Here is a 25,599-nt window from a genome sequence, read left to right as displayed (position 1 = left end):
AGGAGACAGGACGTGGCCTCGTTGATTAGGGCCTGTGCGCCAGGGGGAACCGAGGAAATGTTAACCCAGATAGAACACTGAACTCCCTTGTGCCCCAATCGTCGTATCTGGGGAAGAAAGAAAAAAAAAAAAAAGCAGAAGTCTTTCTGATGGTGGATTTCTTTTCCTCCGGAGTGAGTCAGAGCCGACCGTGATTAAGCCCCACTCGACCGGGAAAGGCGTGTGGACAGGCTCGGAATGATGCGTGGGGCTGGGAGGCTGCAGAAACACTCGCTGGCTCCCCCCGGACGCGCTCTGCTGTTGGAGTCCTCGCAGCTCAGGTGGCTCCTTGCAATCAGCTGCCCCTTTAAAACCACAAACACGAGAAGCAATCGCTGGGCAAAATGGTTTTCTTCTGCTGTTTTCCAAATGAGAAAACGGATTTATTAGGAATGAGCAAACTAAAAATGATTCTGAAAACAACTAAATATCTATCATCCTGGATAATTCTAGACACTTCTAGTATTGAAATTTACCAATAAAAGAAATGAGATTATAAATTATTTTGGAGCAGATATGGACAGCTGAGTGACTTTCGCACATTTAATATCCACAGGAGACCATCTAATATCCCTTTTTATACTGAAGTGACCGGAACCGGTTTCATTCTCTACTTTAGGGAAACAGCTACAATCCTACCTAGAAAGGTCAGCAATATTTTCAACAGGATGCCAGCAATGACCATGGGCCCTGTTGACAAAGCACAGTGGGAATTAAGAACCTGACTGAAGGTCAGACTTGGCCTTTTAAAAAAACTGTCCACCCTAAGTGAACCCTAGAGTTTCCTTTATTGTAAAACAGGTTTCCCAGTAGCCTTTGGGGCCAACAGTGGTTTTTTAACTCTTACTAATCTCTGGAATGAAACCAGCGAGATTCAAAGAGGAAAGAGTGTCTAGAACATTTGCTAATCCCCGAGCTCTCTTCTTTGTGTATTAAAAACAAGGATTACTAGCTTAATGTAATTGCTTCTTTTCAAATTATGGGCAGGATTGCTAAATGTGTTTAGATTGCATCACTGAGTGATAGAGACTGAATTCACAGAGATTTCATCAACCAGATCAGACCACAAAGTGTAAGCGCATACTCCCAAGGCTCCTGGTCTGACACGTGTTCGAATTTAGAAAGAAAATAGAAAATCTGCCAAATTTAAGACTGCCTTTGTGTTTGTTTCACTCCTGGAGGAATTTGAGAACCAGAAGAATCTCTGTAGAAGCTGCTGTCCAGGGCCGCAGTGCACAGACCACAGGCGATGATGCCCGTTTCCAGAGTTCTGAATTTGACTCCGTGGCTTAATAGGCATCGTAATAATATCAGGCAAGCTACTTAGCTTCCTGGAGACTCAGTCTCGCTCACTGGTGAAGAGCAATACTCACGACTGTTGGAGCTCCTGACGGGGCTCTGCCAAAGGAAGGGACTCAATCACCGCTGGCCATGACCAGGCCATTTAATCCAGCGTTTGTGCTCCACGGTAAAGAGACTTCGAGAGTCACCACCGGTACGTGGTGACGGAGCCACAGCTGGAATTCAGATGCTATGCTCTTAGCACTTCTCAGCTTGGTCCTTTGGATTTTAAAAGTATTAATTTCCATTGTCCTACTGCACCTTTTTGTCACAGGCCCAAATGCAACTTGACACGGACACCTACAAAGCGGGACAATACAGCCCATGTTAACAATTTTTAAATTATGTAGCTAAGTTGCAATAAATGTGTATCCCGGGGGACCGTGCCCTGGTCCGAGGGAACCGTTTTTCTGTGAACCTTAACCTGGCCCACCTGGAAGGCCTCCAATGTGCGCTTCACTTCGGACTTATGTCCACGTGTCGTCTTCCAGTTTGTCTCCCTCTGGTGGATTTAAAAAAAAAAAATACTTGCGTTTATTTTCAGAATAACTGGATTATTTGGCACTGTGGAGAGGGAAGCGGGGTATTTTGATGGAGGGAGGTCCCTGGGAAGACGGATTAGCTGAGTCCAGAGCACAGGTGTGGGGCCGCCCGAACAGAGACACCCGTTTCTCCGAGGCCAGAGCTAAGCCAGGGCTTAAACAAAGGGGGGTCTGCAGCTGGCGGTAAGTAAGGTTGGAAACTAAGAAAATATCATCAGCAGGGTCCTTGGCTGATGCAAGATGCAGCTGGTTTCTGATGTAGCTCGTTTGCAGAGTCTTGTTTTATGCAACGAGCTTGCATTTTTATTGCACATGATATATGGCAGTTCTCACGAATATTTCACAGCTGGCAGTGCTCGGCCACAACACCTGTCAATTATATTGACGTACAGTAACGAGTCATTTTAAAAATAACTTCCCACGTATGATCTAATTCGGTTTTCTGGCCATCACGGATGTCTTATCTCTTGTTACACGTACAGGAGCCACGGCTCAGGGAGGAAAAGCAGCTTTTATGCCTTTAGACCCTCAACGGACAAGTGTCACGGTCCCTGTTCTCCCTTAAAACCCACCTGCGCCCCGGCCGCGGGCGCTTCCAGCCGGGGCGGGGGGGGGGAGGGGGCGGGGCGAGAGGAGGCGAAGGCGCCGCGCGAGACGCCAAGTCCAGCAGCCAATCAGAAGGCGGCGCCGACGCGACGTAAGCCGCTAATCATTACGCGACGCCCATCAGCCAATCAGCACGCAGACGTCCAGCAGCCAATCAGAAGGCGGGGCGCCCATTCAAATTGTGAGCACCGGGAAGCGGGCCGTGAGTGTCGCGGGCACGGTGTTGGGGTGTCTCCGTGTGTGTGGGGGGGGAGACGTGCGAGGTGTGGGTGCCGTGGGGGGTGCGGGCGGTGGTCCAGGCTCGGGGCCCCCGCGAGCCCCTCGGTCCCCGAGGGAGGCAGCACCCGGCGGCCAGACTGCGGGCCCCGGGCCGGCGTCACCGCGCGAGGAGGCCCCTTCGCGGTCCCGCCCTCGCAGCGACCAGCTGGGGACAGAATCGCGGGGACGCGGGGGGAGGGCGGGGACGCTGCCCTTGGGCTCAGCCGTCCGCTGGAGAAGCTTCCCGGGCGGGACGTCCCGTCCGTTCCCGTGAGGCTGCGCCGGGGTTTCTTGCTTTTCCAGCTGATTTGCAAAATAGGAAGGTTGCCCGGCGACGCGCATGCCCAGGGTGGTGTTTATTTAGAACTTAGAAAGGCTTCCTTAGAAGTGAACTTGTTAGTTTGTTCCTGATGGACACAGCCCCCCCCCCCGTTACTGTAACCTATAAAACACAGACTAACCTTCTGAAATTCTTCGGAGCGCAACAAAGTAACCAGCAGTTAGGTCTCGACGCCTCTTCCTCTTCTGAACCTGCGGGAACATCCTGCGTTTCAGGCTCCCTATCAGGGAGAAGCCTGTGTTGCATCCCCCTGAGCACCACCCTCTTGGGTGGGAAATTGGAGCAGTGGTCCTGGACTTAGCTGCTGCGCTCCTTGGTGCCACCTTTCCCGACGACTGGGACGTATATGGAACGTTTGCAGTCCCTAGGCCATCGCTTTGCTTTCCACATTTGTCCACATAGTCTTGTTAGGGTTTTGACAGATTCTGTCTCTGTGGCTGGAAATAGTTCTATCTGCACCCCATGAGGCATTCCCGTGTTTAACATCTGTTCGACAGGTATTGTAAAAATGCTTCGCCTCAGTCTTTGACTTAGGTGCTAGGGTTTCTTTTAATCTCCCTCCCTACTCCCCGAACGGGGGGGGGGTACTTTAAAAAAAAATTTTTGCTAACGTACTTTTTACATCATTTAACTCACTTGGTGATGTATTTTTTTTAGACTGAGGAAATAAAGAAACAGGGGTCTTGTCTTTGAAATCCATAGTGTTTGCATAACAGGGACTTAAGTACTTGTTAAATAATGACAGCTCTTTGAGGGCAGAGGTTCTTCTGAGCTGCTTGGAAACAATTCTGAGCTGGACGTGATTTATTCTGTTTTCCTCTGTGAAGCCCCTACTTTCACAATGAAAGGTTCTCGTATTTTTAAGGCATTTGTGGACAATCTAATTTTTTTTTTTTTTTAATGTAACAGATACTTTTGGAAACTGATAGCTGGACGTCAAGTGAGCATCCAAAGAAGAGCTTCGGTTTTTCAACAATATTCTTTTAAAAAGAACTGGCTGCCACGATGTCAGTCTACGCAGCACACAGTAGGAACAGCAGTGATATCCTCGGTGCTCCTCCTTCCCAAAGGAGCTCATCACCGAAGGACCTCAGCCATGGGAGCAGCCTGAGGCTGAATTCGAGGTCGGACATGTCAGAACGTGAGAACGATGACCCGTTACTGAGATCTGCGACGAAAATCAGAGACATAAATTGCACTTATGTTATTTCTGCCTGTAAGACACCCGGAGATATGCCCCTTACCCCTAAGCCTGCAGGTAGATTGACCCTTCAGAGAAGAGTGACAAGGGCCAAAGAATTGTCATCGCTTGGTAGCAAGGTGGGAGAGTCACCTGAAAAAAAGACAGAAACACGTCTGAGGTTACAGCGTTGTGCTCAGACAGGTTCTGGGGACAAGCGGACAACAGCTGGAACAGGATCTGTGGACAGGTGGACAACAGTTGGGACACGTTCTGTGGACAAGCAGACAGCGACACGGAGCGTGGGAGGTGCTGCAGAAAGCAGTTGTGCTTCTCGGGAAACCGGTATGAACGTAAAGATTGTCAACAGTGATAGAAACTCTCTTGTTGCACCTTCTACACCCTCAGCTGGAGACACAAAAGACACCGAACTGGTGGCCGATGAAAAATACGAAGAAAGATTTTCTGCCCTCAGGCGGGCAAACCAGAGCGTGACTCGCAGGGACTTGAGTCACAGCACGCCCACCCGTTCCCAGAGTCAGACCGAGGCCGTGGGATCGGGACACTCAGCCACAAAGCCCTTTCAGAGCACGTTGGACGTCAGAGTGTTGGGAACAGGAAAGTTACATCACAGAAGCCTTGGGAAGGACGCTGCCAAAAATACAAATAAGTTTGAAAGCCTAGAAAAAAGGACACCTACAAAGCATATGGCGGAGCACAGATGGGCCCCGCGGTGCGGCTCGTGGCAGCCTCAGGGCCCGGCTGCGTCCCGGGAAAACAGGAGGCCCAGCTCTCAAGTTCAACAGAAGCCTGAACGTTCTGTTCTCGGAAACAAGAGGGAGGGATCGCAGGAACACGCTGTTCCCCCCCAGGAGGAAGCTGCAGCTCTGAGCACCTCCACGGAGAGGGACCCCTTAAAAGCGGAGAACAGTCAGGTGACAGTGGCTGTCCGTGTGAGGCCCTTCAGCAAGAGGTACGTACGTCATACTTCAATTCTCACCGAGGATACTTTTCCAGAGAGAGTGAGGGGGGGGGGAGAAACCTCAAGGTGAGAGACATGTCAGTTGGTTGCCTCCCACACACACCCTGCCCGGGGCTGGGGCTCGAGTCTGCAACTTTGGTATGTGCCCTGACCCGGAATCGAACCACGACCTCTTGGTGCACTGGTGATGCTCAACCGTGGAGCCACCCCGGCCGGGCTGATGACTTTTCTCTGCTTCTTTTTGAAGAGAGAAGGTTGAGAATGCGACCCAGGCTGTCTTCCTGAATGGGGAAGAAATAGCCGTGAGACATCCCGACATGAGACACGTGTACAGTTTTATTTACGACGTCTTGTTCTGGTCCTTTGACGAGTGTCACCCTCGCTACGCCAGCCAGGCCGCGGTGTACGAGGCCCTGGCGGCCCCGCTCCTCGCCCGCGCCCTGGAAGGCTACAACGCCTGCCTCTTCGCCTACGGGCAGACGGGCTCCGGGAAGTCGTACACGTGAGTGTTGCTGCGGACGCAGCTCTCCGGGAAGGCCTGCGTCTTTTGTGAGGAGCAGGGTGGTTCGATAGGGAGCGTGCAGTTCTGAAACCACCTAATTAGTTTTACTCCCCCCCGTTCATGATGAATTTTCCAGGATGATGGGATTTGGTGAAGAGCCGGGAATAATTCCACGATTCTGCGAAGACCTTTTCGCTCAAGTGGCCAAAAAACAAACCCAAGAGGTGCGTTCTCACGGGACCCGCAGCCTTCACGTTAGGCTGGATGATCGGGTTGAAGTCAGTCGTGGCCACTGAGGAAGCACTCACAGGGAGGCGTGGTCCTACTTCCAGGTCGCACTTCTTCGGGGCCGCCGTGGGCCAGAGGGGTTCCTGTCTAATCAGCTCCTCCCAGTGGGCAGGTGGAGGGGGCACGTGTTTCACTGGGGAAGCCGCGAGCCACTGCACGCATCTCTGCAGCCCGGCCAGCGCACAGACTCCGGGAGGTCACAGCCTCAGCTTAGACCATGAAGCAGACGAGAGAAGCTGGCAACGCTGGCTGGACTTGGCAGCGTGGAGTTTAACTCCCGGCCCCTGTGGTTCAGCGAGCGTCATGGGGCAACAGGCCAGTCAGCAGCCAAGGACAGTCCACTAAATGCTAAGTCGACTGAACGCTGTCCTAGAATAAGAGCAGCCTGTGTGAGAATAGTAGGAGTGGAGGGAGGCAGGTTTTCTTAGAGGAGGGACGCTGGGCTTACTTGGAAGGAAACAGCAGTTACTAGCTGGGGAAGAGGGGACGGGCCTGGCAGGCAGAGGCAGCTGGGAGCCTGGAACGTGAGAGGAGGACCGAGGTGGAGCGGGAGGCAGCGGAACTCGGCTTTATGACCCGCGTGTCCCGGAACGGAGAAGGCTCCGGAAGGGCTTTAAGGATGGAAGAAACAGGATCAGATTTGCTCTTTTGAAAAACACACAACAGCTCTGGCTGTGGTATGCGAGCGGGAGGAGAGCACGCAGAGCTGGGGCAGGGCCGGGCGTTGGGACTGTGAGCTGTGCGAGGACAGCAGGGGACCGAGGTGGAGGCAGCGGCTGAACTAGGGGCCCCGGTGCGGAGGCCTCAGTGAGCAGAGCGACGCAGTGATGACTGGACATGGAGGGCGAGTGAGAGAGTTCGTGTTCCCGGTTGGAGAACCAGCAGGGAGTCCCTGGCGTTTGCTGAGAACGAGAGAGGAAGGCAGGGTTGGGGGGATGATGGGCTGTGTCTCCCCCCCATTGTGAGGACATCACCTGTCTGCCACCTTCCTCCCTCCAGCCTCTCACCCAAGTAAGTAAGCGGTGGTTTCCCTCCTACTAGGTCAGGTACCAGCTTGAAATGAGCTTCTTTGAAGTATATAATGAAAAAATCCATGACCTTCTGGTTGGCAAAGGTGAAAGTGGGCAGAGAAAGCAACCGGTAAGATTTAAACCATTTATTATTGGTTTTTAATTGCTGTTTTTATAAGTGATTCTATTATCAAGATGACTTAAATTTTTGCTAAGATGCTGTTACATGATAGGTGCTTGCGATCTGCAGTCGAACTATATTGTTACTTAGTAAATAAGCTGAACATTATTCTTAGTGGAAACTAAGTTATTAAATTTAACCTTTTTATTTTAAGCAAGTGTTGTGTACAAGTTAAACATAAGTGGTCCAACCAAATCATGGACCAAATAAGTTGAATACTCAATCCTGAAAAGTCTATAAAGCTAAAAAGCAGTAAAGCTCACACAAACTATTATAGCAATGCATTTCACTGGATTTATCAAGTTGATATCCTATAGATAATTCCCATGAAAAAGAAAATTTCACAAATAAGCTTTTAAAAAAAACCATTAGAATTAAAATTTTTAACTTTGAAAGGGGCCTTGGAGAGCAAGAAGTTACAAGGTGGACAGAGGCCCCTCGACCTGCTCCCGGTCACAGTCTGGACTGGGCCACACCCGGAAGGCCCGACCCAGCTTGGCCTTTTCTTCCCTGACGTCCACTTTTAAAATGTCTGGTCCCAGAGTAAAGTGACGTGACACTGACAAAAGTGTTAAGCGTCTGCAGTGTATTGAACACAGCGTAGAGAGGGGTGCAAAGCTTACGAACAGCTTGTGCGGGCCATCAGCGTAAAGCCGCCAGGTGCTGGGCGCGGCGCACATGCGCTCGCTGTCAGGTGGGAGCTGCGAGGCGCCGAGGCCGTTTTGATGCCTGCGGGTTTGTTTTCGTGAGAACCTTGATGTTCGTTCCCACGTGAAGTGAAGACGGATCTCTTTACCTCAGGCTCAGTATAGGAAGAGCCATTGAAAACTGCCGTTTGTATGGACACGGCCATGCTCTTACCGACGCTCACTCTGTCCACAGCTGCGGGTCCGGGAGCACCCCGTCTCTGGGCCGTACGTTGAGGCTCTGGCCGTGTGAGTAGACTGTGAACTGTGCGTTTTCCTGTTTATACCTCGCGGCGCCTGCAAGGGCCTGGCTCAGTATTAATCACACTGAGTGGGAAATACTCAGTTTTCCTCCCTCTCGCCCCCCGGTCCCCTCTCAGCTGCTGTTTCTGTTCCTTTAAGCTGTCGGGGAAGGTGCAGGACGAGGTCAGTGTTAGTTTGAAATGCGCTGAGTCACTTTGTTTTTAAAACTCCAGCTACTGCGCTGGAAGGGAGGGGGGTGCTTGGGGTAGGTCCAGCTCATGGAATAAACCCGGGTTAGTGTCGAGACCCACGCACGGCGTGCTCGCCTCACACGTGGGGCGGCTACACATGCAGCCGTGCTTGTGGTCGGCGTCCCCCTGTGGTCTCAGGGCTCACGCCTGGATGCGTCACGTGAAGGTGCTCAGGTGCTTTGCTGTTTATTGTGCGAGAACAGGTGTTAATCATCAGTAAACTCCACCTTGTCTTTTTTAAAACAGGAACGCTGTCAGTTCTTACTCCGATGTCCAGGTAAGTGGTTGTATTTCATCTTCTTTCTACTAAATAGAATGATCGTCATCGTGAGTACATATAAGAATATTTCTCCGTAATTGCTGGTTGTACAAGTAAGAGGTTAATCTTGTTAACTTATGAACTGATTTTATTAAACTTTATTCAAAATAAAACCTTAAGCTGGCATGATGGTCAATTTTTATTTTTAGATTTATAGAAATTGCCTTTTCAAGTTGCTTCCTGAGCCAGGTTTCAGTGGTAGGCAGATGGACAGTGGGAACACAGACTGTTGAGTGATAAACATTTATGAGTAGTTCTGTTTTATGAACTTGTGAATGTGGGTGTCACGGGGGTGCTAGGTGAACGTGCTCCTGGTGAGTCCCAGGGGGCCCTGGCCCCAGCACGGACACCTCCCACCTCCCTCTCTCCAGGGCTGGCTGCAGCTGGGGAGCAAGCAGCGGGCCACGGCCGCCACCGGCATGAACGACAAGAGCTCCCGGTCCCACTCGGTGCTCACCCTGGTGATGACCTGCACCCAGGTACGTGCCCGGACCAGGAACCGACTCCTGCGACCTTGTGGTGCACAGGACGGCGTTCCAGCCAACGGGGGCACCTGGCCAGGGCTTGTTTTTAAACCCTTTGTGCATGAAGCTGCTTATCTGTCTGTGGTGTTTCGTTGGTGTAATTGTTTAGCTGTGGCTCTTAGGTCTTTAAAGCCATTTTCCTCATTTGGGTGTAACCCGAGCACTGCTCAGTGTGTTCTTGACTCTGAATCAGACGCTGTCACAGGTTTGAGAAGGATCGTTTCAAAAATGAGCGGCTCTGTGATGTTGTACGCTGTTCCCTTTTGGAGGCTCACGTCGGTGGTGAGTCGTGAAAGAACTGACGACCTGTCACTTTAAACTCACTTTGCCGCAGACGGAGCGTGTGGGTGGGGAAGAGCATGACCACAGAGTTACCAGCCGCATCAACCTGGTGGACCTGGCGGGCAGCGAGCGCTGCGGGCCGGCCGGGACCAGCGGGCAGCAGCTGAAGGTGAGAGCGCCCTTCCCCGGCCTCGGGAGGGACTCGCTACATTTACAGACGAAATGCTCCCAACAAGAAGCCTCCCTCTCCCTGGGGCTTGCAGGCTGCACGGCTGGGGTTTAAGGAGAGGTCCCTGCTCTTGGTTGTGATCACCTCCCAAGAAAGTCAGCTCCGAGTCACGAGCAAGCTGGTAGTTCGTGGGAGAAAGCATTTCGTCAACAGTTATGAGAGGGAGACGTGTATGCGTGAAGCACGTTTATTCTGAGCAGCGACCTGATGCGCGGTTTTCCTTGGGCACAGGAAGGCGTGAGCATCAACAAGTCCCTGCTGACCCTGGGCAAGGTCGTGTCTGCGCTCGCGGAGCACGGGAGCCAGAGGAGGGTGTTCGTCCCGTACCGAGAGTCCGTCCTGACGTGGCAAGTGTCCTTTGAACTTGTAAAGCGCTGTGTCCCTTTGTGACAGGGAAGGGTTCCTTCTGGAGCAGGTGTCTCGTAATCACGGTGTGAGTGCCACCTGGGGACCGGGAGGGGAAAGCTGCTGTTTTCAAAGCCCTTCGAAAGTTAAGAGCTGTGCAGCTCATTCATTAGTAAGACGGGCCTTTTAGTCTCTTTCCCTCTAAAATCGGGCTTTTGCAGCTAATAGAAAACAAGGTTTGATTATGTTCATTTGTCATTTTCCACATTTGTTGAGCACCCACCTGCTCCCAAAGGTGATGGTGGCCCTGGACACAGGTGACCATCCCCAGAGTCTCCCCTGGCGTGGCTCATGGTCTGGGGTGGGGAGAGAGGCCTCTCACTAAACAGCTGAGAGTTAACCGTGTTTTAATAAGATCCGTGCGCAGGTGATTGTTTCATGAAATGGTAAAAAGTCTAAGAGAAAATGTCCATGAGACATAGAAACAGCTACAAGCACCAGGGAAATGCTCGCCAAGTTCAGAGCGTGGTCCTGCGCCCCACGCGTTGGCTTTCTGCCGCCTCGGAAATTCCTGCTGTCAGCTGCAGAAGCCAAGTCTAATCATGACTTTCCCCTTGAAGGCTGTTGAAAGAAAGCCTGGGCGGCAACTCCAAGACGGCCATGGTGGCCACGGTGAGCCCGGCCGCCAGCAGCGTGGAGGAGACGCTGAGCACCCTCCGCTACGCCCGCCAGGCCCGCAGCATAGTCAACGTGGCCAGGGTTAACGAAGACACGAGCGCCCAGCTCATCCGAGGTGAGGGTCCCAGGCACGCGGGCCTCAGGCGTTAACACAGGACCGTTCTTCAGGTCGCGGCGAGGTGGGGACTAGGTAATGCAGGTGCGGCGACGTTGACCCCGCAGGGATCCTGGTTCACTGAGTAACATTTAAAACTCCCAGTAAAGTGGAAATCGGAGCATCAGCTGACTGTGGAAATTAAATGAAATGTCACCAACGGTGCATCTTCTTATGAACGTGTAGAACTGAAAGCAGAAATTGAGAAGCTGAAAGCGGCTCAAAGAAGCCGTCTGAGTGTTGACCCCGAGCGATACCGGCTCTGTCGGCAAGAAATCACGTCGCTAAGGATGAAGCTGCACCAGCAGGAGCGAGACATGGCGGAGATGCAGAGGTGGGCGGCCCGGCAGCGGGGCCGAGGGGACGCTGCTCTGCCCGCCCCCACTGCCCCCACTGCCCCCACTGCCCCCACTGCCCCCCACTGCCCCCCACTGCCCCCCGCAGCAGTGCTGCAGCCCACCCCAGGCCGTCTCCTTCCCCCCACGTGGTTTCCTCATCTCTGTTGATTCTTCGTTCTATATATGTGTGTATTTTTAACTATTAATTTTGTTTCTGGAAAGAGTGTGGAAAGAAAAATTTGAACAAGCAGAAAAAAGAAAACATCACGAGATAAAAGAGTTGCAGGTACGACGTCTGCCTCCGAGCTGACGCAGTTAAAGGGGCCAGCACATTGCAGACCTAACTTCTCCAGCACGTGCCGCCTGCAGGAGGCGTGGGGAGCCGTGGGAAGGGATGGCCGTGGTGGAGAAGGGGGGGCGTGGGTGGCGTCCGAGGAGAGACGGAGCCGCACGGTCGAGAGGCCAGTAGCGCGACTTTAACCTTCGGCCCGACGGCCCGCCTTCACTGCGCTGAACAACTTCACGCTGTGGTCACGGTTCTTCTTTTTTTTTTTTTCTCTCCGACTCCAGAAAGCAGGAATCGCCTTCCAAGTGGACAACCGCCTGCCAAACCTGGTCAACCTGAGCGAGGACCCCCAGCTGTCGGAGACGCTGCTGTACGTGATCAAGGAGGGCTCCACGGCCGTCGGGAGGCGCAGCCCCGCCTCCAGCCCCGACATCCAGCTGTCTGGGGTGCTGGTGGCCGACCACCACTGGTGGGTAATGGGAAACGGGCACCTGTCCCTTTCCGTGGGCGGCGTCCCGGCCGCGGGAGGCACACGCTGCATGTCTGTGGCGCTCGGTGCATCTTCTCCAGGAAGACGACGCTCGGAGTGTGTTGTGATTACACAGCCACGTCCCAAACGTGAGGCTGGCCCCTCGCCCCTTCCCACCAGTTAATCAGCATGAACTGGACTTCAGGGTTTTAAAAGTCCAGTTCCCTGCTCTCCGGACAGAGACTCGGACCCTCAGAGCATCTGTAGCTGCCTCTCTGCAGCCTCGCCTCAGAGTCGAGTCCAGCGAGGAGGCGCTTTTACCTTCACGCTCCCGCCCCAGCTCGCGACGGGAAGGGTCATCACCTGACCTATTTAAATCTTATTTCAACCCGGACAGTTAGAAAAGTGAAACCAAGGAACACTTTCGGTCTGTTCCGTGTAGAGGCAAACCGTTGTGAAGGCTTCCATGTTCCTGTCATTTTTTTCTTTTGGGGGCAGGGGGTTGGTATTTTTTTAAAAAGCAGTTGTACTGAAAACATACAACATGCCTTTTCCCTCTGAGGACAGAGCTGCTGGGAGGCCAGGCTTTCCCCCCAAAACTCAGTCTGATCGGGGGACAGGTAATTTTATTATTGTCGTGAGTTGATTGGAACCTTCACCCCAGAGTGACCCCGACAGGCTTGTCCTGTGTCACGTGTTCCTTCCTTGTCCGTCCTGTAGCGGTGACCATGCGTTTCCCTCTCGACAGCACAATCAGAAATGTCGACGGGACTGTGAGCATTGTCCCGGTCGGGGAAGCAAAGACGTATGTGAACGGCAGACAGGTCTCGGAGCCCACAGCGCTGCACCACGTGAGTGTAAACTAGCGCAGTTCCCGGCGATATTAGTTGCTACGAGCCGTGTTTCTCCTTAATAACCCTGGGCTGTTGAGCTGTTGAGCACAGCGGTTGGCCCGTGTCATTCTGGGTCAGACTCGCCTCCAGCAGTAACTCTCGTGTGCTGCAGGGCGACCGCGTGGTCCTCGGTGGAGACCATTACTTTAGATTTAACCACCCAGCGGAAGTCCAGGAGGGGAGGAGACCGCCCGGGGGAGACGCCCTTGCCAGCGAGGCCCCAAAGGACTTTGAATTCGCCAAGAATGAGTTGCTGGCGGCACAGCGTTCGCAGTGAGTGTCGTCGTGGGTCAAGCAGGGGGTCGGGGTGGGGGGGCTGCAGGGAGAGGGCTGCGGAGAGGCCAGCATCTGGGGCTGGTCACCCGGAGTCAGCTGGGGGCTGACCTCCGGGCACCTGCGGGTGATTGTACTCTGCAGACTGGAGGCGGAGATCAAAGAGGCGCAGCTGAGAGCAAAGCAGGAGATGCTGCAGGGCGTCCAGATCGCCAAGGACATGGCCCAGCAGGAGCTCGCTGCTCAGAGAGCTGCCTACGAGAGCCGCATCGGGGCCCTGGAGGCCCAGCTGGTAACCAGCGGCTGGCTTCCTTCCCCTGCGAGGGCCCGAGGGACACCCGGTCCTGGGAGGAGCTGGGGCCCCTCCCTTTACTAGGCAGCACGTTGGTGCAGACAGGTGGTTGCCGCAGGGAACAGCACAGGCGCCTCCGTCGACCCTGTTTGACTCTGGTCCGCCGCCTGCTGCGCGTTCATCCGGGCGCTTCCCTGTTCACCTGCTAATCTGAATATACATGTTCGGAAGCACCAACTGACCACTGGCAAAGGGGCTGCTGTCCCCCAGCGCGTGAGCCTTGCTCCCCGGCTCCATCCGTGGCCGCCCCCTTTCCTGGGACCCACGTAGAGGAGGGTTTCACGAGCGATGTTTGTTTTAGGTCAGTCGATGCTTGTGAGGTAGGCAGACCCGGGGCAGCGTTTCTCCTGGTGCGTCCAGCTCTCGGGCTCCGGTGAAAGGAAGGGACCATGTGTACATTCTGTGAATCTTTGGAAAAAAAGATGCTTTGTGTGTTTGCCCCAGTTGTTTTCATTATTGTTTAAAGAAAGAAGAGTCTCAAAGGAAGGAAATGCAGGAAATAAGTAACCAGAAAGCGACTCACAGGATCGAGGAGCTGGAAAGGGCCAAGCGGCGGCTGGAGCAGGAAGTGCAGGCCAACAGGCGGCGCCTGGAGGTGGAGAGTCTGGCTGCAAAGCAGGTGGTTCCCCAGCAGGGGCTCGCTGTCGGGGGAGAGCCGGGCTCGTCTTCACGGTGGGGTCCCGCCCCAGCGCTCAGGGCCCTGTTAAGGGGACACGGCCGTTCTCTCCAGCTCATCCACCCCGGTTGTCTCTGTGCAGCCGTAGCTGCCCTGATAGCGGGGACAGGAGAGGCAGGGCTGGGCACAGCCTGGGAGGGAGTCACAGCGCCACACCCTGCTTTCGGGGACACTGCCCCTGGGTACGGCCGCCGGCCGCCGCCTGCCCGAGTAGCTCCTGAGCCGTGGGCCCCAACCTTTCATCTCGGGGCAGAGCGGCTTCCAGGCGCCATTCACACTGGCCACGTTCACGTGCAGGATGTCAGGGTCTTAATCTCTCGGCTTTACTCTAAGGGCAGTTTTATTTCTCTTCAAGTGTGTGGTGGGGGAAAATACCCCTGTAACCCCAAGTTTGGGTACGGTAGTGACCTACTGGTCACACGTTAGTAGTCAGCTCTAGGACACAGAGGGCCCCAAACTCCGGGAGTTTTAGGAGAAAAAACTATTTAAATCTTAAACATTATGAGTGGGTTATCGTAAGGCTATTTGTGTCCAGTGAAGTTTTTTTGGTGTCTTTTAAGTTTAACTTTTGTTTGGTCAAAGTTCCTTGAGTGGGGGCTTTTTCTTTTTCTAAAGGTGTTTTTTTTTAACAGTGGAAAGGAAAAGATTGTCATCAAAAATTCCTAATTTTTATAATGGGAGAAAATAATTTTATAAAGATATTTTATAAATTTTTTAATAGCCTTTTAAGCTTAATAAGACATGTACTGGAAATGAGGTTTAATTATTGTGTTGAATGACCAAGACCCATCTGGCTTTATTTCTTCCCTCACATGCCACGTGTGGTGTCCGTGGATGAACGTCTCAGGCGCTAGAGGACCACAGCATCCGCCACACGAGGATCCTGGAAGCCTTAGAAGCTGAGAAGCGAAAGATTGCTAAAGAAGTTCAAGCACTGCAGCAAAACCAGAGCAGCAGGGACAGGACGTTCACAGGTGAGCGCCTGGCGGTTCCGTCATTCTCTGAAGGCCGTCGGTGCCTGACGCTGGTGCTCATCGAGGGTGAAGAATCGCGGCTCAGATACGCCCTCGCCTCCTGTGATACGCGGTTGGCGCCGTTCACTTGGATGTTTTTTTCCGGAAAGTTCTGCCCAGCGGCATTGTTGGTGCTCACGCCTGCCCCTCACCCCCCTGTGCTCCCTGCCAGTTGCGACGAGCTGGGGCTCCCTGAAGCTCTCCATGATGATCCAGGAGGCCAACGCTATCAGCAGCCGGCTCCAGAGACAGTATGTGTTTGGCAGGTGAGCGATTACCTCCAGTTGTTTTCAGAAACTATGATTGATTGTTTTAGTTTCTCTGAAGACATGGTCTCCTGCAGCACCTGCCCGGGACAGAGCAGGCGGCAGGGGCCCCGGGCCGCAGACCTGTCCCTGAGCTCGCGGTGCAGAGACCGAGCGGTCGGCAGACACCGTGCTTATGAACAGGGTAGTCGTTGGAGCCTTAGGACTCCCTGTGTTCCGAGTTGAAAATGTATCAATAGGCCACATTTTAAAGGGAAGTTTTTACGCAAGAAGTTTTAGCACAGTCTACACTACACACTGTTACCACTCAAAATGCTTAACCAGGAAGATTCCGCATCAGTGGGCCAATTCTTGTGGAAGTGACTCTAATTCAGAAAGCTCTGTGGAAGTGACGGTTTGTGTGTTTTAAGGTGTTTCCTGTTTTTTTCAGACACGAGACGACAGGTAAAGGGAGTGGCCCTGATACTCGCGTCCGGGTGGGGAACCTTCGCCTTGGCGTCTCCACCCTCTGGAGCCTGGAGAAGTTTGAGTCGAAGCTCGCAGCCCTCAAGGAGCTTTACGAGGTTGGGATACTACTAAAGTCTCTCTATACTTTCTGAGCTAAAACATCTGAACGTGACATGTTCTCAGTAAGGAAAACTTGGCGGAGAAAAGGCAGCTCACATCCCCCCACCAACCAGCGTCAACACCCAGGTGCATTTACTGTCGCCCGTGGTGGTTGTATTGGTGGTTTTGATGTAACTATAATAGAGGAATTTAGTGCTGGCTCTAGGCACTTACAGTTGTGTGGTTGTAAAATTTCACATTGAAGCTCAAGGACAGGAGGTTTGGGCCGAGCAGCAGTTGCCTCGAGGGAAATGACCTCGAGCCTAAAGCTGTTTTCACACAACACGCCCACGTCCCATCACTGCGCTTCCAGGGTTTCCAGTTGTCTGCTGTTTTATAGTCACGCCTACAAATACTGTTACATACGAAACTGTGCTCGTGATAATTTTCCAGGGAGAAAAGATTTTTATTAAGATAAAAATTATGAAAGTTGATTGAATGACCAGCAATAAACCGAAAAGCTTGTCAGCAAAGTAGTCTGGAAAACAGGGAAAACAGGTGCGAATCCCAGTCAGTTGTGCGTAAGCTCTCCTGAACCTCGGAACAGAGAAGTCCTGTGATTCTAGAACATCGAGAAGGTGGAAGCGTCCCAGTCGTCTTACGGTGACATGAGAATTGATTAAAATCAGACGGAAACCACAAAACCTGAAGAGATGATTCAGAAGAGAACCACAAACCAGTCTGTACGGTCACAGCTGTCAAACCCTGAGTGCAGCGTTAGCAAGGCAACCCCGAACCCTAAGAGCCCTGGCTCTGACCCGGAGGCCAGGCCCGGGCGGGGGCGGGGGCGGGGGCCGCGGCAGGAGACCCACAGCCGCCCCGAGCGCGGCCGGGGCATCCGGAGGACAGGCTGTGGGGCGGCTTTCTGTTGGCGCGTTAGCGGGTCCGAATTCTCTAACGTGAGTCGCGTGCGCTGGGAGCACAGGTGCTGTGCCAAGGCCGCGTGGTCCTTTTGCCCTGGCGCAGGCGTGAACCCGGAAGGTGAGGGGCCTCGTTGCCGCCTTATTTCCTCTTTTCAGCTGCTGGCTGCAGTATTTGTTTCCATGTGATTGTGCCACTTCTGAACCAAGTGCTGTGCAGTGTTTTGTTAGAACTCTGTTAATGGAACTAAAACGTAGGTTATCATGATCAATATGTTCAACCAGGAAGGGACCGAGCTTAACATTATTTCTCCCAAGGATTTCGTCTTTGTTTTTACTGTCTTCTGAATCCCAAATTATTTCTGAGTTATTGAATGATTTCTGTTGCTTTTATTAATAGGTCTCTTTACATAGTTTCTAGCCTCATGCAACTTTTTAAATTTGATCAGGAATGTGATTTTTCTTTTTACTTTTGTCAGATGTTCTGTAAGTTTGCTAATTTTCTATTTTAAATATAACCACATATTTAAAATGTTTTCTTAGTGGTAAACATTTTTAAGTTCATTATTTATTTTTCTTAGAGTAACTGTGGTAACAAGTGTGAGGACCTCTTCTGTGACCCCGAAGATGAGTGGGAGCCTGACCTCACAGATGCGCCCGTCTCCTCGATCTCCAGGCGGAGGTACAGACGTTGTTACTACCTTTCCTGTCCTGGGTGTACGTCTGTCTCATTTCCTTACTTTATTTATATGAATCGTCACCCGAGGATATTTTTTCCATTGCTTTTCAGAGAGAGTGGAGGGGAGGGAGACACATCCGTTGGTTGCCTCCCACATGCACCCCGACCAGGGTGGGGGATCGAATCTGCAGCTGAGGTCCGTGCCTTTGGCTAGAATCAAACCCGGGACCCTCCAGTCCGCAGGCCGACGCTCTACCCACTGAGCCAAATGGGCCGGGGCTAAAACTCTTAATATTTTCTAAGGTTTTGAAATCACGTTTTTTCGTGCAGCAGAGATGTTTTTGAGAACATCTGTAATTTAAAAGCATCGTTTAGAGGAAATGAACTGCTCTTGGTCCGAGACCTTGTCCGTGAAGTCAGCCTTGCAGGGATGTTTACGACAGGCCGCGAGCGCGGAGGCTGCCTGCCTGTGAGGGGGCCCGACAGACCCTTAATTACGGAACCGCCTCCGGGCCGTGACCGCCGCGCAGGTCGCTGTAAAATAGAGGCTCGGCTGCCTGTAAATCTCGACGTGTACTGCTGACAGTTAAAAGAGAAATCTCCCCTGATGCTAAATGAAAGTCCTGTGACAGGAGCGTGATGGCATTTTGTGTACCTGAGTGTAGACCTCTTGCCGACGGTGAGGGACCAGGTTTTCCAGCTGGGACTCCTGTGACCGTGCGCCTCCCTCCTCGCCCCGCACGGGACGCTGTGACCGCTGAGCCCTGCGTTTCCTGTTTCCAGTCCTGTCTCACGGGGGTTCGTAGGGACCCGTGGGGAAGGTCTATATGTGACACAGTTAGGCTGTGACAGAGAGAGTGCTTTTGTTCAACCATCTTTTCAACAAATAGTGTTTTTCTTTGCATGGCCACAGTAGTAGGGGTTCTGTTAGGAAAAGACTTGGTGACGCTGCTCCATGGAGCAGCCGACGCTGATCCCCTGCTCGTGTTCTCTGCTTAGGAGCAGGAGTTTGGTGAAGGACCGAAGGATTTCCGGCTACTTGCATAACATCCAGGCTCACGCGGTTCAGGCTCCACATTCGTCACGGTCTGCAGGTAGGTTGTGGACTGAGAAGGACATCGGGCCCCGCTGTGAACCAGGGTCAGGTGGCTCTGGAACATGCTCGCGTGGGTGTGTGGGCGTCAGAGTCGGGTGCCCAGAATCCACGCTCACGGGGCTGCTGTCCCTCGGAACAGGCTCGGTGGAGAGACCAGGCTCCCGTGACTCCAGCTCCGCAGAGTCTTCTCTTCCTGGAATTTGCAGAGAGTTGATTGGTTCGTCTGTAGCTGCTCTCGGACAGAGCTGTGGAGGGAAAAGCATGGCAGACGGCCTGGTGGACAGTTTCCTCCAGGTTCAGGACGGGCTGCTGGCCGTCTCCCAGGCTCACGAAGCCCAGGATGAGGAGAGTCCGGACGACCGTAAGCAGATGGGGCACTTTGCTTCAAAAGTCTGTCGTCACAGCCGCTCACACTGCCCGCCTGGGATAGGGGTGAATGGTTGGGTGAGCTCTGCTGTTTGGAGGCGGCCCCTTCCGGTAGCTTTCCCTTTTCTTTCAGTGTTCTCTTCCGATCGCGCAGCCCAAGTGCGGGCTGTGCAGGTCGCGTGTGCCTTTGGGCAGCTTGCGGTGCTCGTCACGCACTGGCTGGGTGACGTCCCTCCCGGCCTCAGCACAGCCAGGCTTGGAGAGGAGCTGAGGCAGGAGGTGGAGAAGCTGGGCGGCTACTTGCAGGTGTTTTTGCAGGTCAGTCGGTTTGCTGATTGTCGTTTGCAGGATGCGTCTGTTCAGTATGTGTTGACCTGTCTGCGTCTCCCAGAATCGGAGCTGTAGGGAGGGCTGGCCGGGCACAGAGCCGGAGACCAGAACCCGCAGGAAAGAGAGACAGATGCCGAGGTGGCTCTCAGCCTCTAGAGGCAACATAGCTCAGGGGATGCCCTTGTCTGTCCCTTGTCTGTCCCTCCTGGGTGTGTGCTCGCTGGCGCACAAGCCTTGTGTCCCCTCTCCCTCCCCTCCTTCCTGTTCCTTCTCCCAGACACGAGGGACTCTTTTAACCACCTGTCAGGTGGCCACTGGGGCAGGAGCAGTTTAAGGGTGAAGAGCCACCGTTCTGTCCTCTCGGTGCTCACTCACCAGCCCCTGCCATGCCCGTGTCCCCTGCTCATGTGTGCCAGTCACTCTGTCGCCATGGGCGGCTGTAGGGTGATGTATTTTCTGATTCTGAGACTCTAGGCGCAGTCACTGGATCAGGGAATGCAGAATTTATTTCCTTCACGTTGTATTTTGCCTTTAGCTCCCGCTCCCATAGCCTCATGCATCTGATAAATTGGTCTTGTTATCTTACAGGGATGCTCTTCAGATATTCCATCGATGGTAAAAGACGCTCAGAAGAAAGTCATCCAAACTGTACAACAAGCTGTGAAGTGTGTGGGACAGTTAGCGGTTCTGAGTGGGAGCAAACTTCATCTCCTGGAAAACAGTGGTGACAAGGGCGCCGGCGTCCAGGTGAGTAAGTGACATTGGCTCTGGGAGACTTCACCTGAGCGAGTGGTAGAGGCTTCTGGTCACAGTGTCACTGAGCGTGATCAATTCTTATTTAAAAATAGCTCCTACTCTTAGCTGTTTAGCAGTAAGAGTTAAAATTGTTTCCATCTAAGCTGACCGAGTGGGAACGTGCAAGGTGGTTTGGAGGCTTCGCTTCACCTGCTGGACCTTTGGTTTGATGACGATGGTGACCAGGGAGGGTTACTCTGCCATTCAGCAGGGAGGACTCTAATTCTAGGAAGTATCTGCTGGCCGAGGTCACCCAGGCTGCCGACAGTGTTAGAACGTTACCACGTTCTGGCAACATCGTGTCTGCTGAGGACGCACGGTCTTCCTGGCACTGTCTTTGGGATACTTCGTTACAGATTTGCTCACTTCCCTTATGGTCTCTTCTTATTCCAGCTTCAGTTGAATTTAATAAACTTGGAATGTATTCCTAAAATAAGCAGAAGATATAACAATTACTTAATTATTTTTTAAAAATCTAAAACCTGAATTTGCCTATTAACACTTCAAAGTTTCTTCCAGGAGGATTTCGTGGGTGCTCTGTGGGATGGAGCAGGCTCGGGAGGGAGGATGCTGCTCGATTCTGGAATGGAAAAGGCAGGGGAACTTCGGCGCGAGCTCTTACGGCAGCGCCCCCAAAACGAGGTAAGAGGAATGAAAATGTCCGGTGTGCTACAAGACAGTGGATTGAATTGATTTTTAAAAAATGTGTAACTGCATGAATTAGATTGTTACAAATCTGTGTATATAAGTTGTGTTAGACTGTTTTTTGCTGAGATCACGGTGTCTTGGAGGCGGTTCCCCAAGTTGCTCCTGAGCTGCAGCCTCTGTGGTTGTAGATCCTGGTGGAATCCTGTCCGGGATAAACCCCGCAGCACATGGAGCTGCAGTGACACCTGCTGTTTGTTCATTTTGTCTTTTTCCCCCTTGTTTTGGTCTCTACTTTTCCATTTATGAATGTAAACTACCACATGTTGATCCACTATCTGGAGCAAAGCGCTATCTGGAGTAATGTGCTGGGTTCACATTGTTTATTTTACTCTGAGACACAGGAGCAAAGAAGAATTGAGTGACTCCCCGAAATAAGCCTCCTCACCACTCTCTGGCTCGCTAACATTAGAGCATATATGGTGTTTCAGAGGAGGTGCGAGGAGGGGCTGGTGTGACCCCAGAGCCTGTGTTAAAACCTGATGTGACTTCCCAGTGTGTGTTGGTAATGACTCCGTGCTCTGACCCCGTCTCCTCACCTGTCACATGTGATAACACCTGTGTCAGGTCTGTGAGCCTCACCACTTTTCGAGGTGGGGATTCCTAGTGTCCCTCTGAGCTCACTGAGCTGGGGTCATGTCCGGGCGCAGAGCCAGAGTTGTGTTTCTGTCCACTTGGTGCCCAAGCCCAGCACGTTACACTAGTGTGTGAATCGTTCTCACACTGATTTTCTTCACTGAGTTACGATCGGTGAGCTGAGGATTAGGAAGATGGTTCAACTCTCATGACAATTTCAGAGCCTGGTCTGTTCTAGAATCTTGTAACTACTTGTTAAACTGTCTCCATCATTTCCCTCTCTTGCTGGAGTCGGTTAGCTGGGCCGGAGCTCTGGCTGCTCTCGAAGGTGAATGTAGTCCCAGTAAGAGGACGCCAGGCTTCTGACGGCTCTACTAGAACCCTTCTCCCTGCCTGGTCCCAGAGAGTCCTAGGGGTTTATACTTCTAAGGAATTACGTGTATAATAAAATAGTCTAACCTTCCCTCCAGGTGGCCCAGCAGCTGAGCGCCAAGGCCGCGGCCCTGATCAGGTGTTTTGAAAACATCTTTGTCGCATGGAAAACAGTAAGAGGAGCTCTGTGTTGTTTATGTTTAATTTTGTTGTGTGCGCTGTCCTCATTGGGTTCAGGTTAGTCACATTGGTTTCAGGTCTGACCCCTCTCCAGGTGACCCCATGTTCAGCTGAGACACACGCCGTGGCTTTCAGCCGAGGCAGCCTGGACGTGGTAACTGTCAGCTTAGTAACAGATGAGTTGTGCGGACACTGATCAGCATTAACCTGCTCTCTCTCCTGCCCTTGGTTCAGAATTGCTCAGCTTTTGCTGGGATGGTTGTTACAAGCTAAACATTCGTGTTTCATAGTCACTGTACTCAGATTCTAGACCACAGGTGAACTAGAAAGGTTATTTTACCCTCACGACACAGGGAAATAGAAAAATACGAACTGAGTACATAACCTGTGTGTTAAAGGGGGAGAGAGGGTTCTAGTTTGACAGTTCTTATTTAAATAAAAAACAAGTGGCAGATGTAAAGTTAAACTCTTAAAAATTACACTTTTATTTTTGATAATATTGGATAATGTGGCACCGTTTTTATTCCATTCTCTTGTAATAGGGCAATTAGACTTTGGTTTAACATTAGATAAAAGTTCTTATTTCTTTTGGAAACAGTACCTGTTACCACTGTGCTTTGGTCTTGCTTGGAGAAAGTTAGACACTGAGGAAATGAAACTTGTCTTTCTCATGAAGATAAAGAGTTTGGCTTTAAAACCGTACTGACCAAGCCTATTGCCATGTGAGCCGCTCTGTATTTTCATAAATACTAACTTTATTCACACAGAAAAGTTCCAGAACTTGGGCTCAGGAAGAAGATTCTAGATGCAAAGAGCTGAAGGAGATGGCTGATCGAGCCCCTGAATTTTTGAAGTTAACACATTGCTTAGAGCAAACTATCCAAATTGTCATTTCTGCCCTGGAAGGTATGTACTCCACATGGAGGTGGTAGTTTTAATCAGAATTTTATAGTTTAAGGAATCTTACATCTTTTCCCTTCTAATTTATTAACTAAACCTAGTTAATGCGACCTCACTAACATTAATTACATTGGACCGTGTGTGATTGAATTCCCAGGCAATATGTGTAAGTCGTTCTGCCCAAAAAGTTCAGGCCCTAAAAAAACTACCCACCTGCTTGCTTAGCAGCTGTACTGAATAATGTTAAACAGTGAGAATTGTCGTGATGGGGCCACTGACAAAGCTCCTGGAGTCACGCGTGTAACAGCAGTAAATGCCCGACGAGAAGGGAAGTGTCAGTGAGCTCTCTTCTCCTGCTCAGGACGCCGTGGTGACGGGCACCTCCTCGGGAGCTGTGTGGAAAGTGTCTGCAGCTTGGCAGGGGATGTCCGCGTTGACGGTGGTGTGTGCACCGCATCTGCTGGCGGCTGTGAGGACAACCACGAGGACCTCGAATCTGTGGCCAAGTCCCTCCTCCTCTGCTTCAAGTCTGAAGACAGACCCGACTTGTTGAAACCCTGGGAAACGTGTAACCAAAGTAGAGAGGGGTGGCAGCCGTCCAGAGCCAGTGGGCCTGGGTCCGGCGGGAGGAAGGGTGTCCCCAAGCGCACCTACGTGCTGCCTTCCTGTCCCGCGAGGAGCTCGCAGGAGCTCGCACCCAGCAGGACCCAGTGGGTGTGAGGCTGTGGCAGAGAGGACCGGGTGGGCCGTCCTTGCGCAGGAAAAGATACAAAGCAAGAAATCGGTGTAAATATTCCCCTGAAATCCGTGTCTGTTGCTGGCTACCCGCTGGGTCTGATGGGTGGAGTTCCAGTGTCGGGGCTCCAAATGTGCTTTGGACGGTACTCGGCAGCCATTTGTAAACAGGCGTTTACATATTGAAACGTTGCAGCAAATAGTAGCTTCTCATTGCCATGAATTTTAACTACGTATCTTTAACTTAGATACACTGCCACTTGGTTCATTAGTCTGTTGTAAACGGTTATTTTTCTGATGAATGGAATCCCAAGCATCTGTTACTTTCGTGCCAGCGTTCTCTCCTGCGAGGTCAGATGAGGCTGGAGGCGAAATGGCCAGCCCGTGTTTACCTGTGGCAGCTTAGCTTGCGTCCTTCCGTCTCGCTCTCCTCTGAGTGCTGACGTGCCTGAATAGTGTGCTCACGGGAATCATGTCCTGTTTCTGTCCAAATTACAGGCCAGTGACATGTGAGTAATATGGCTTTACCAGCATAATCATTTCCTGTTATCTCTGTCCCATATGGGGCTGAATGAGAATAATTTCAAACCAGTGAACCATTTCCAGCATCGTGCTCAGCTCTTGGATGGGGCTGGAGATCAGAGGCCGGACCTCGACTTCACATTTACAGGTGTAATGGGATGTTTGTAACGTGGTTTGATGAAGATGAAAGGTCCTTATGCCATTTCAGTTAAAAAAAACAAAACAAAAAAACCCAAAAAACTTTACATCTACAATCAGGTAATAAAGAAGATACCCTACTTTGGGGATCTTACATTAAGGATCTAGCTTGACATTTTGCACCACCACATGTGCATAATTCTGTGGGGGATACTGAGCAGCACCTGGAGAAGTCTTTAAAGAGACGATCCTTTCACCTGCCTTTTCATGAGCAGATGCCATGTGCACATCTGGCACAACTGGTGGGAATGGGCACTTGCATGGTGAATAAACTTGATTTCCTTGTTAGGACAGCTTGTGAACACTGGTCATTCATTTAGTCACAGCCGTGTCGACGGACCACTCGCAGTGTTTTCTGGGGCTTTGAAATGGTGCTGTGCAGCAATTTGCTCTTTTTTTACATTTCATGTCTGGCATTTGAGCTGGTATCTTGTTGAAGCTCTGTATTTTTTATAGGCAGCGCTCTGCCGGGTGGCCCTCAGGCTCTGTCCATAAGAGGGCTTTTGCTGAAGCTTCTACCTGTTTGAAGAACTTGCTAGAGTATTGGTGTGTGTTGGGGGGTAACTTAATGTTTGGTATTCTTTACTTTCTGCTATATCACGACTTCATTGGTCAGAAACCATTTAGTGTCTGTAAATTGCAGGATATTTATATATTTATACTCTCAAATGAATTGCTATGTATACAGTTTGTAAATGAGGGGTGAAAAGTGTATTTGCTACCAGAATCATGTGCAGTAATGTTACAAAGGGCACTTTTAATAAACCTTGTCAGGGGCACAAGTGTCTTGGCCTAAGGTTTATTTTATTTATTCCTGACTCAAAATTACTATCTAGCTCTGCCTTGATAATAGCTACCCAAGTATTGCAAACTGAACACATAACCAGGAAATGCAAAACAAATAATATATATTTTAAAGTCACTCTACCCTTTTTAGCTGGTTGCGTCTGGGTTTGTGCTGCGCGGGAAAGCCGCAGACGCCGAGTCTGACATGTTCCCACAGTTGGCGCCTGACCCCAACCAGGCTGCTTAGTGACCGGTTAGTAACCTATGGCTTCAGACAAGTTACCTGCTGTCCGCAGGTTTCATCTGCAGGAAGCAGCGTCCTCCCGCCCCTTAGCCTGAGCTTTAAA

At 51.6% G+C, this 25,599-nt stretch overlaps 1 protein-coding gene across 1 annotated transcript; it reads left to right on the top strand.

The window, feature by feature from the left end:
* The first annotated feature begins 3,013 nt into the window (after nucleotides 1–3,013).
* Nucleotides 3,014–25,325, top strand: KIF14 (kinesin family member 14). The gene is made up of 30 exons (XM_087829035.1): nucleotides 3,014–3,623; nucleotides 4,036–5,279; nucleotides 5,536–5,790; nucleotides 5,927–6,014; nucleotides 7,120–7,218; nucleotides 8,152–8,204; nucleotides 8,696–8,726; nucleotides 9,140–9,247; nucleotides 9,627–9,743; nucleotides 10,035–10,150; nucleotides 10,769–10,941; nucleotides 11,167–11,314; nucleotides 11,541–11,604; nucleotides 11,889–12,073; nucleotides 12,822–12,924; nucleotides 13,079–13,239; nucleotides 13,384–13,531; nucleotides 14,058–14,210; nucleotides 15,115–15,241; nucleotides 15,453–15,546; nucleotides 15,977–16,109; nucleotides 17,594–17,694; nucleotides 18,691–18,785; nucleotides 18,927–19,148; nucleotides 19,287–19,471; nucleotides 20,072–20,230; nucleotides 20,798–20,920; nucleotides 22,030–22,104; nucleotides 22,879–23,017; nucleotides 23,373–25,325. The coding sequence occupies exons 2-30, from the start codon at nucleotides 4,132–4,134 to the stop codon at nucleotides 23,729–23,731; spliced, it is 4,962 nt and encodes a 1,653-aa protein (XP_087685161.1). The 5' UTR covers nucleotides 3,014–3,623; nucleotides 4,036–4,131; the 3' UTR covers nucleotides 23,732–25,325.
* Nucleotides 25,326–25,599: the final 274 nt, after the last annotated feature.

This window comes from Miniopterus natalensis, chromosome 21, assembly GCF_054644295.1.
Source record: "Miniopterus natalensis isolate mMinNat1 chromosome 21, mMinNat1.hap1, whole genome shotgun sequence".
Taxonomy (NCBI): Eukaryota; Metazoa; Chordata; class Mammalia; order Chiroptera; family Miniopteridae; genus Miniopterus; species Miniopterus natalensis.
The sequence above is the reverse complement of the archived record's forward strand: the minus strand, read 5'-3'. Positions and strand labels throughout refer to the sequence as shown.

Excerpts from the sequence above, each read along its gene's own strand:
- KIF14 (XM_087829035.1), top strand. The coding sequence starts at position 4,132 with ATGTCAGTCTACGCAGCACACAGTAGGAACAGCAGTGATATCCTCGGT. Across the intron at positions 12,925-13,078 it reads AGCCCACAGCGCTGCACCAC|GGCGACCGCGTGGTCCTCGG; the intron begins GTGAGTGTAAAC and ends CGTGTGCTGCAG. Across the intron at positions 22,105-22,878 it reads TCTTTGTCGCATGGAAAACA|AAAAGTTCCAGAACTTGGGC; the intron begins GTAAGAGGAGCT and ends TTATTCACACAG.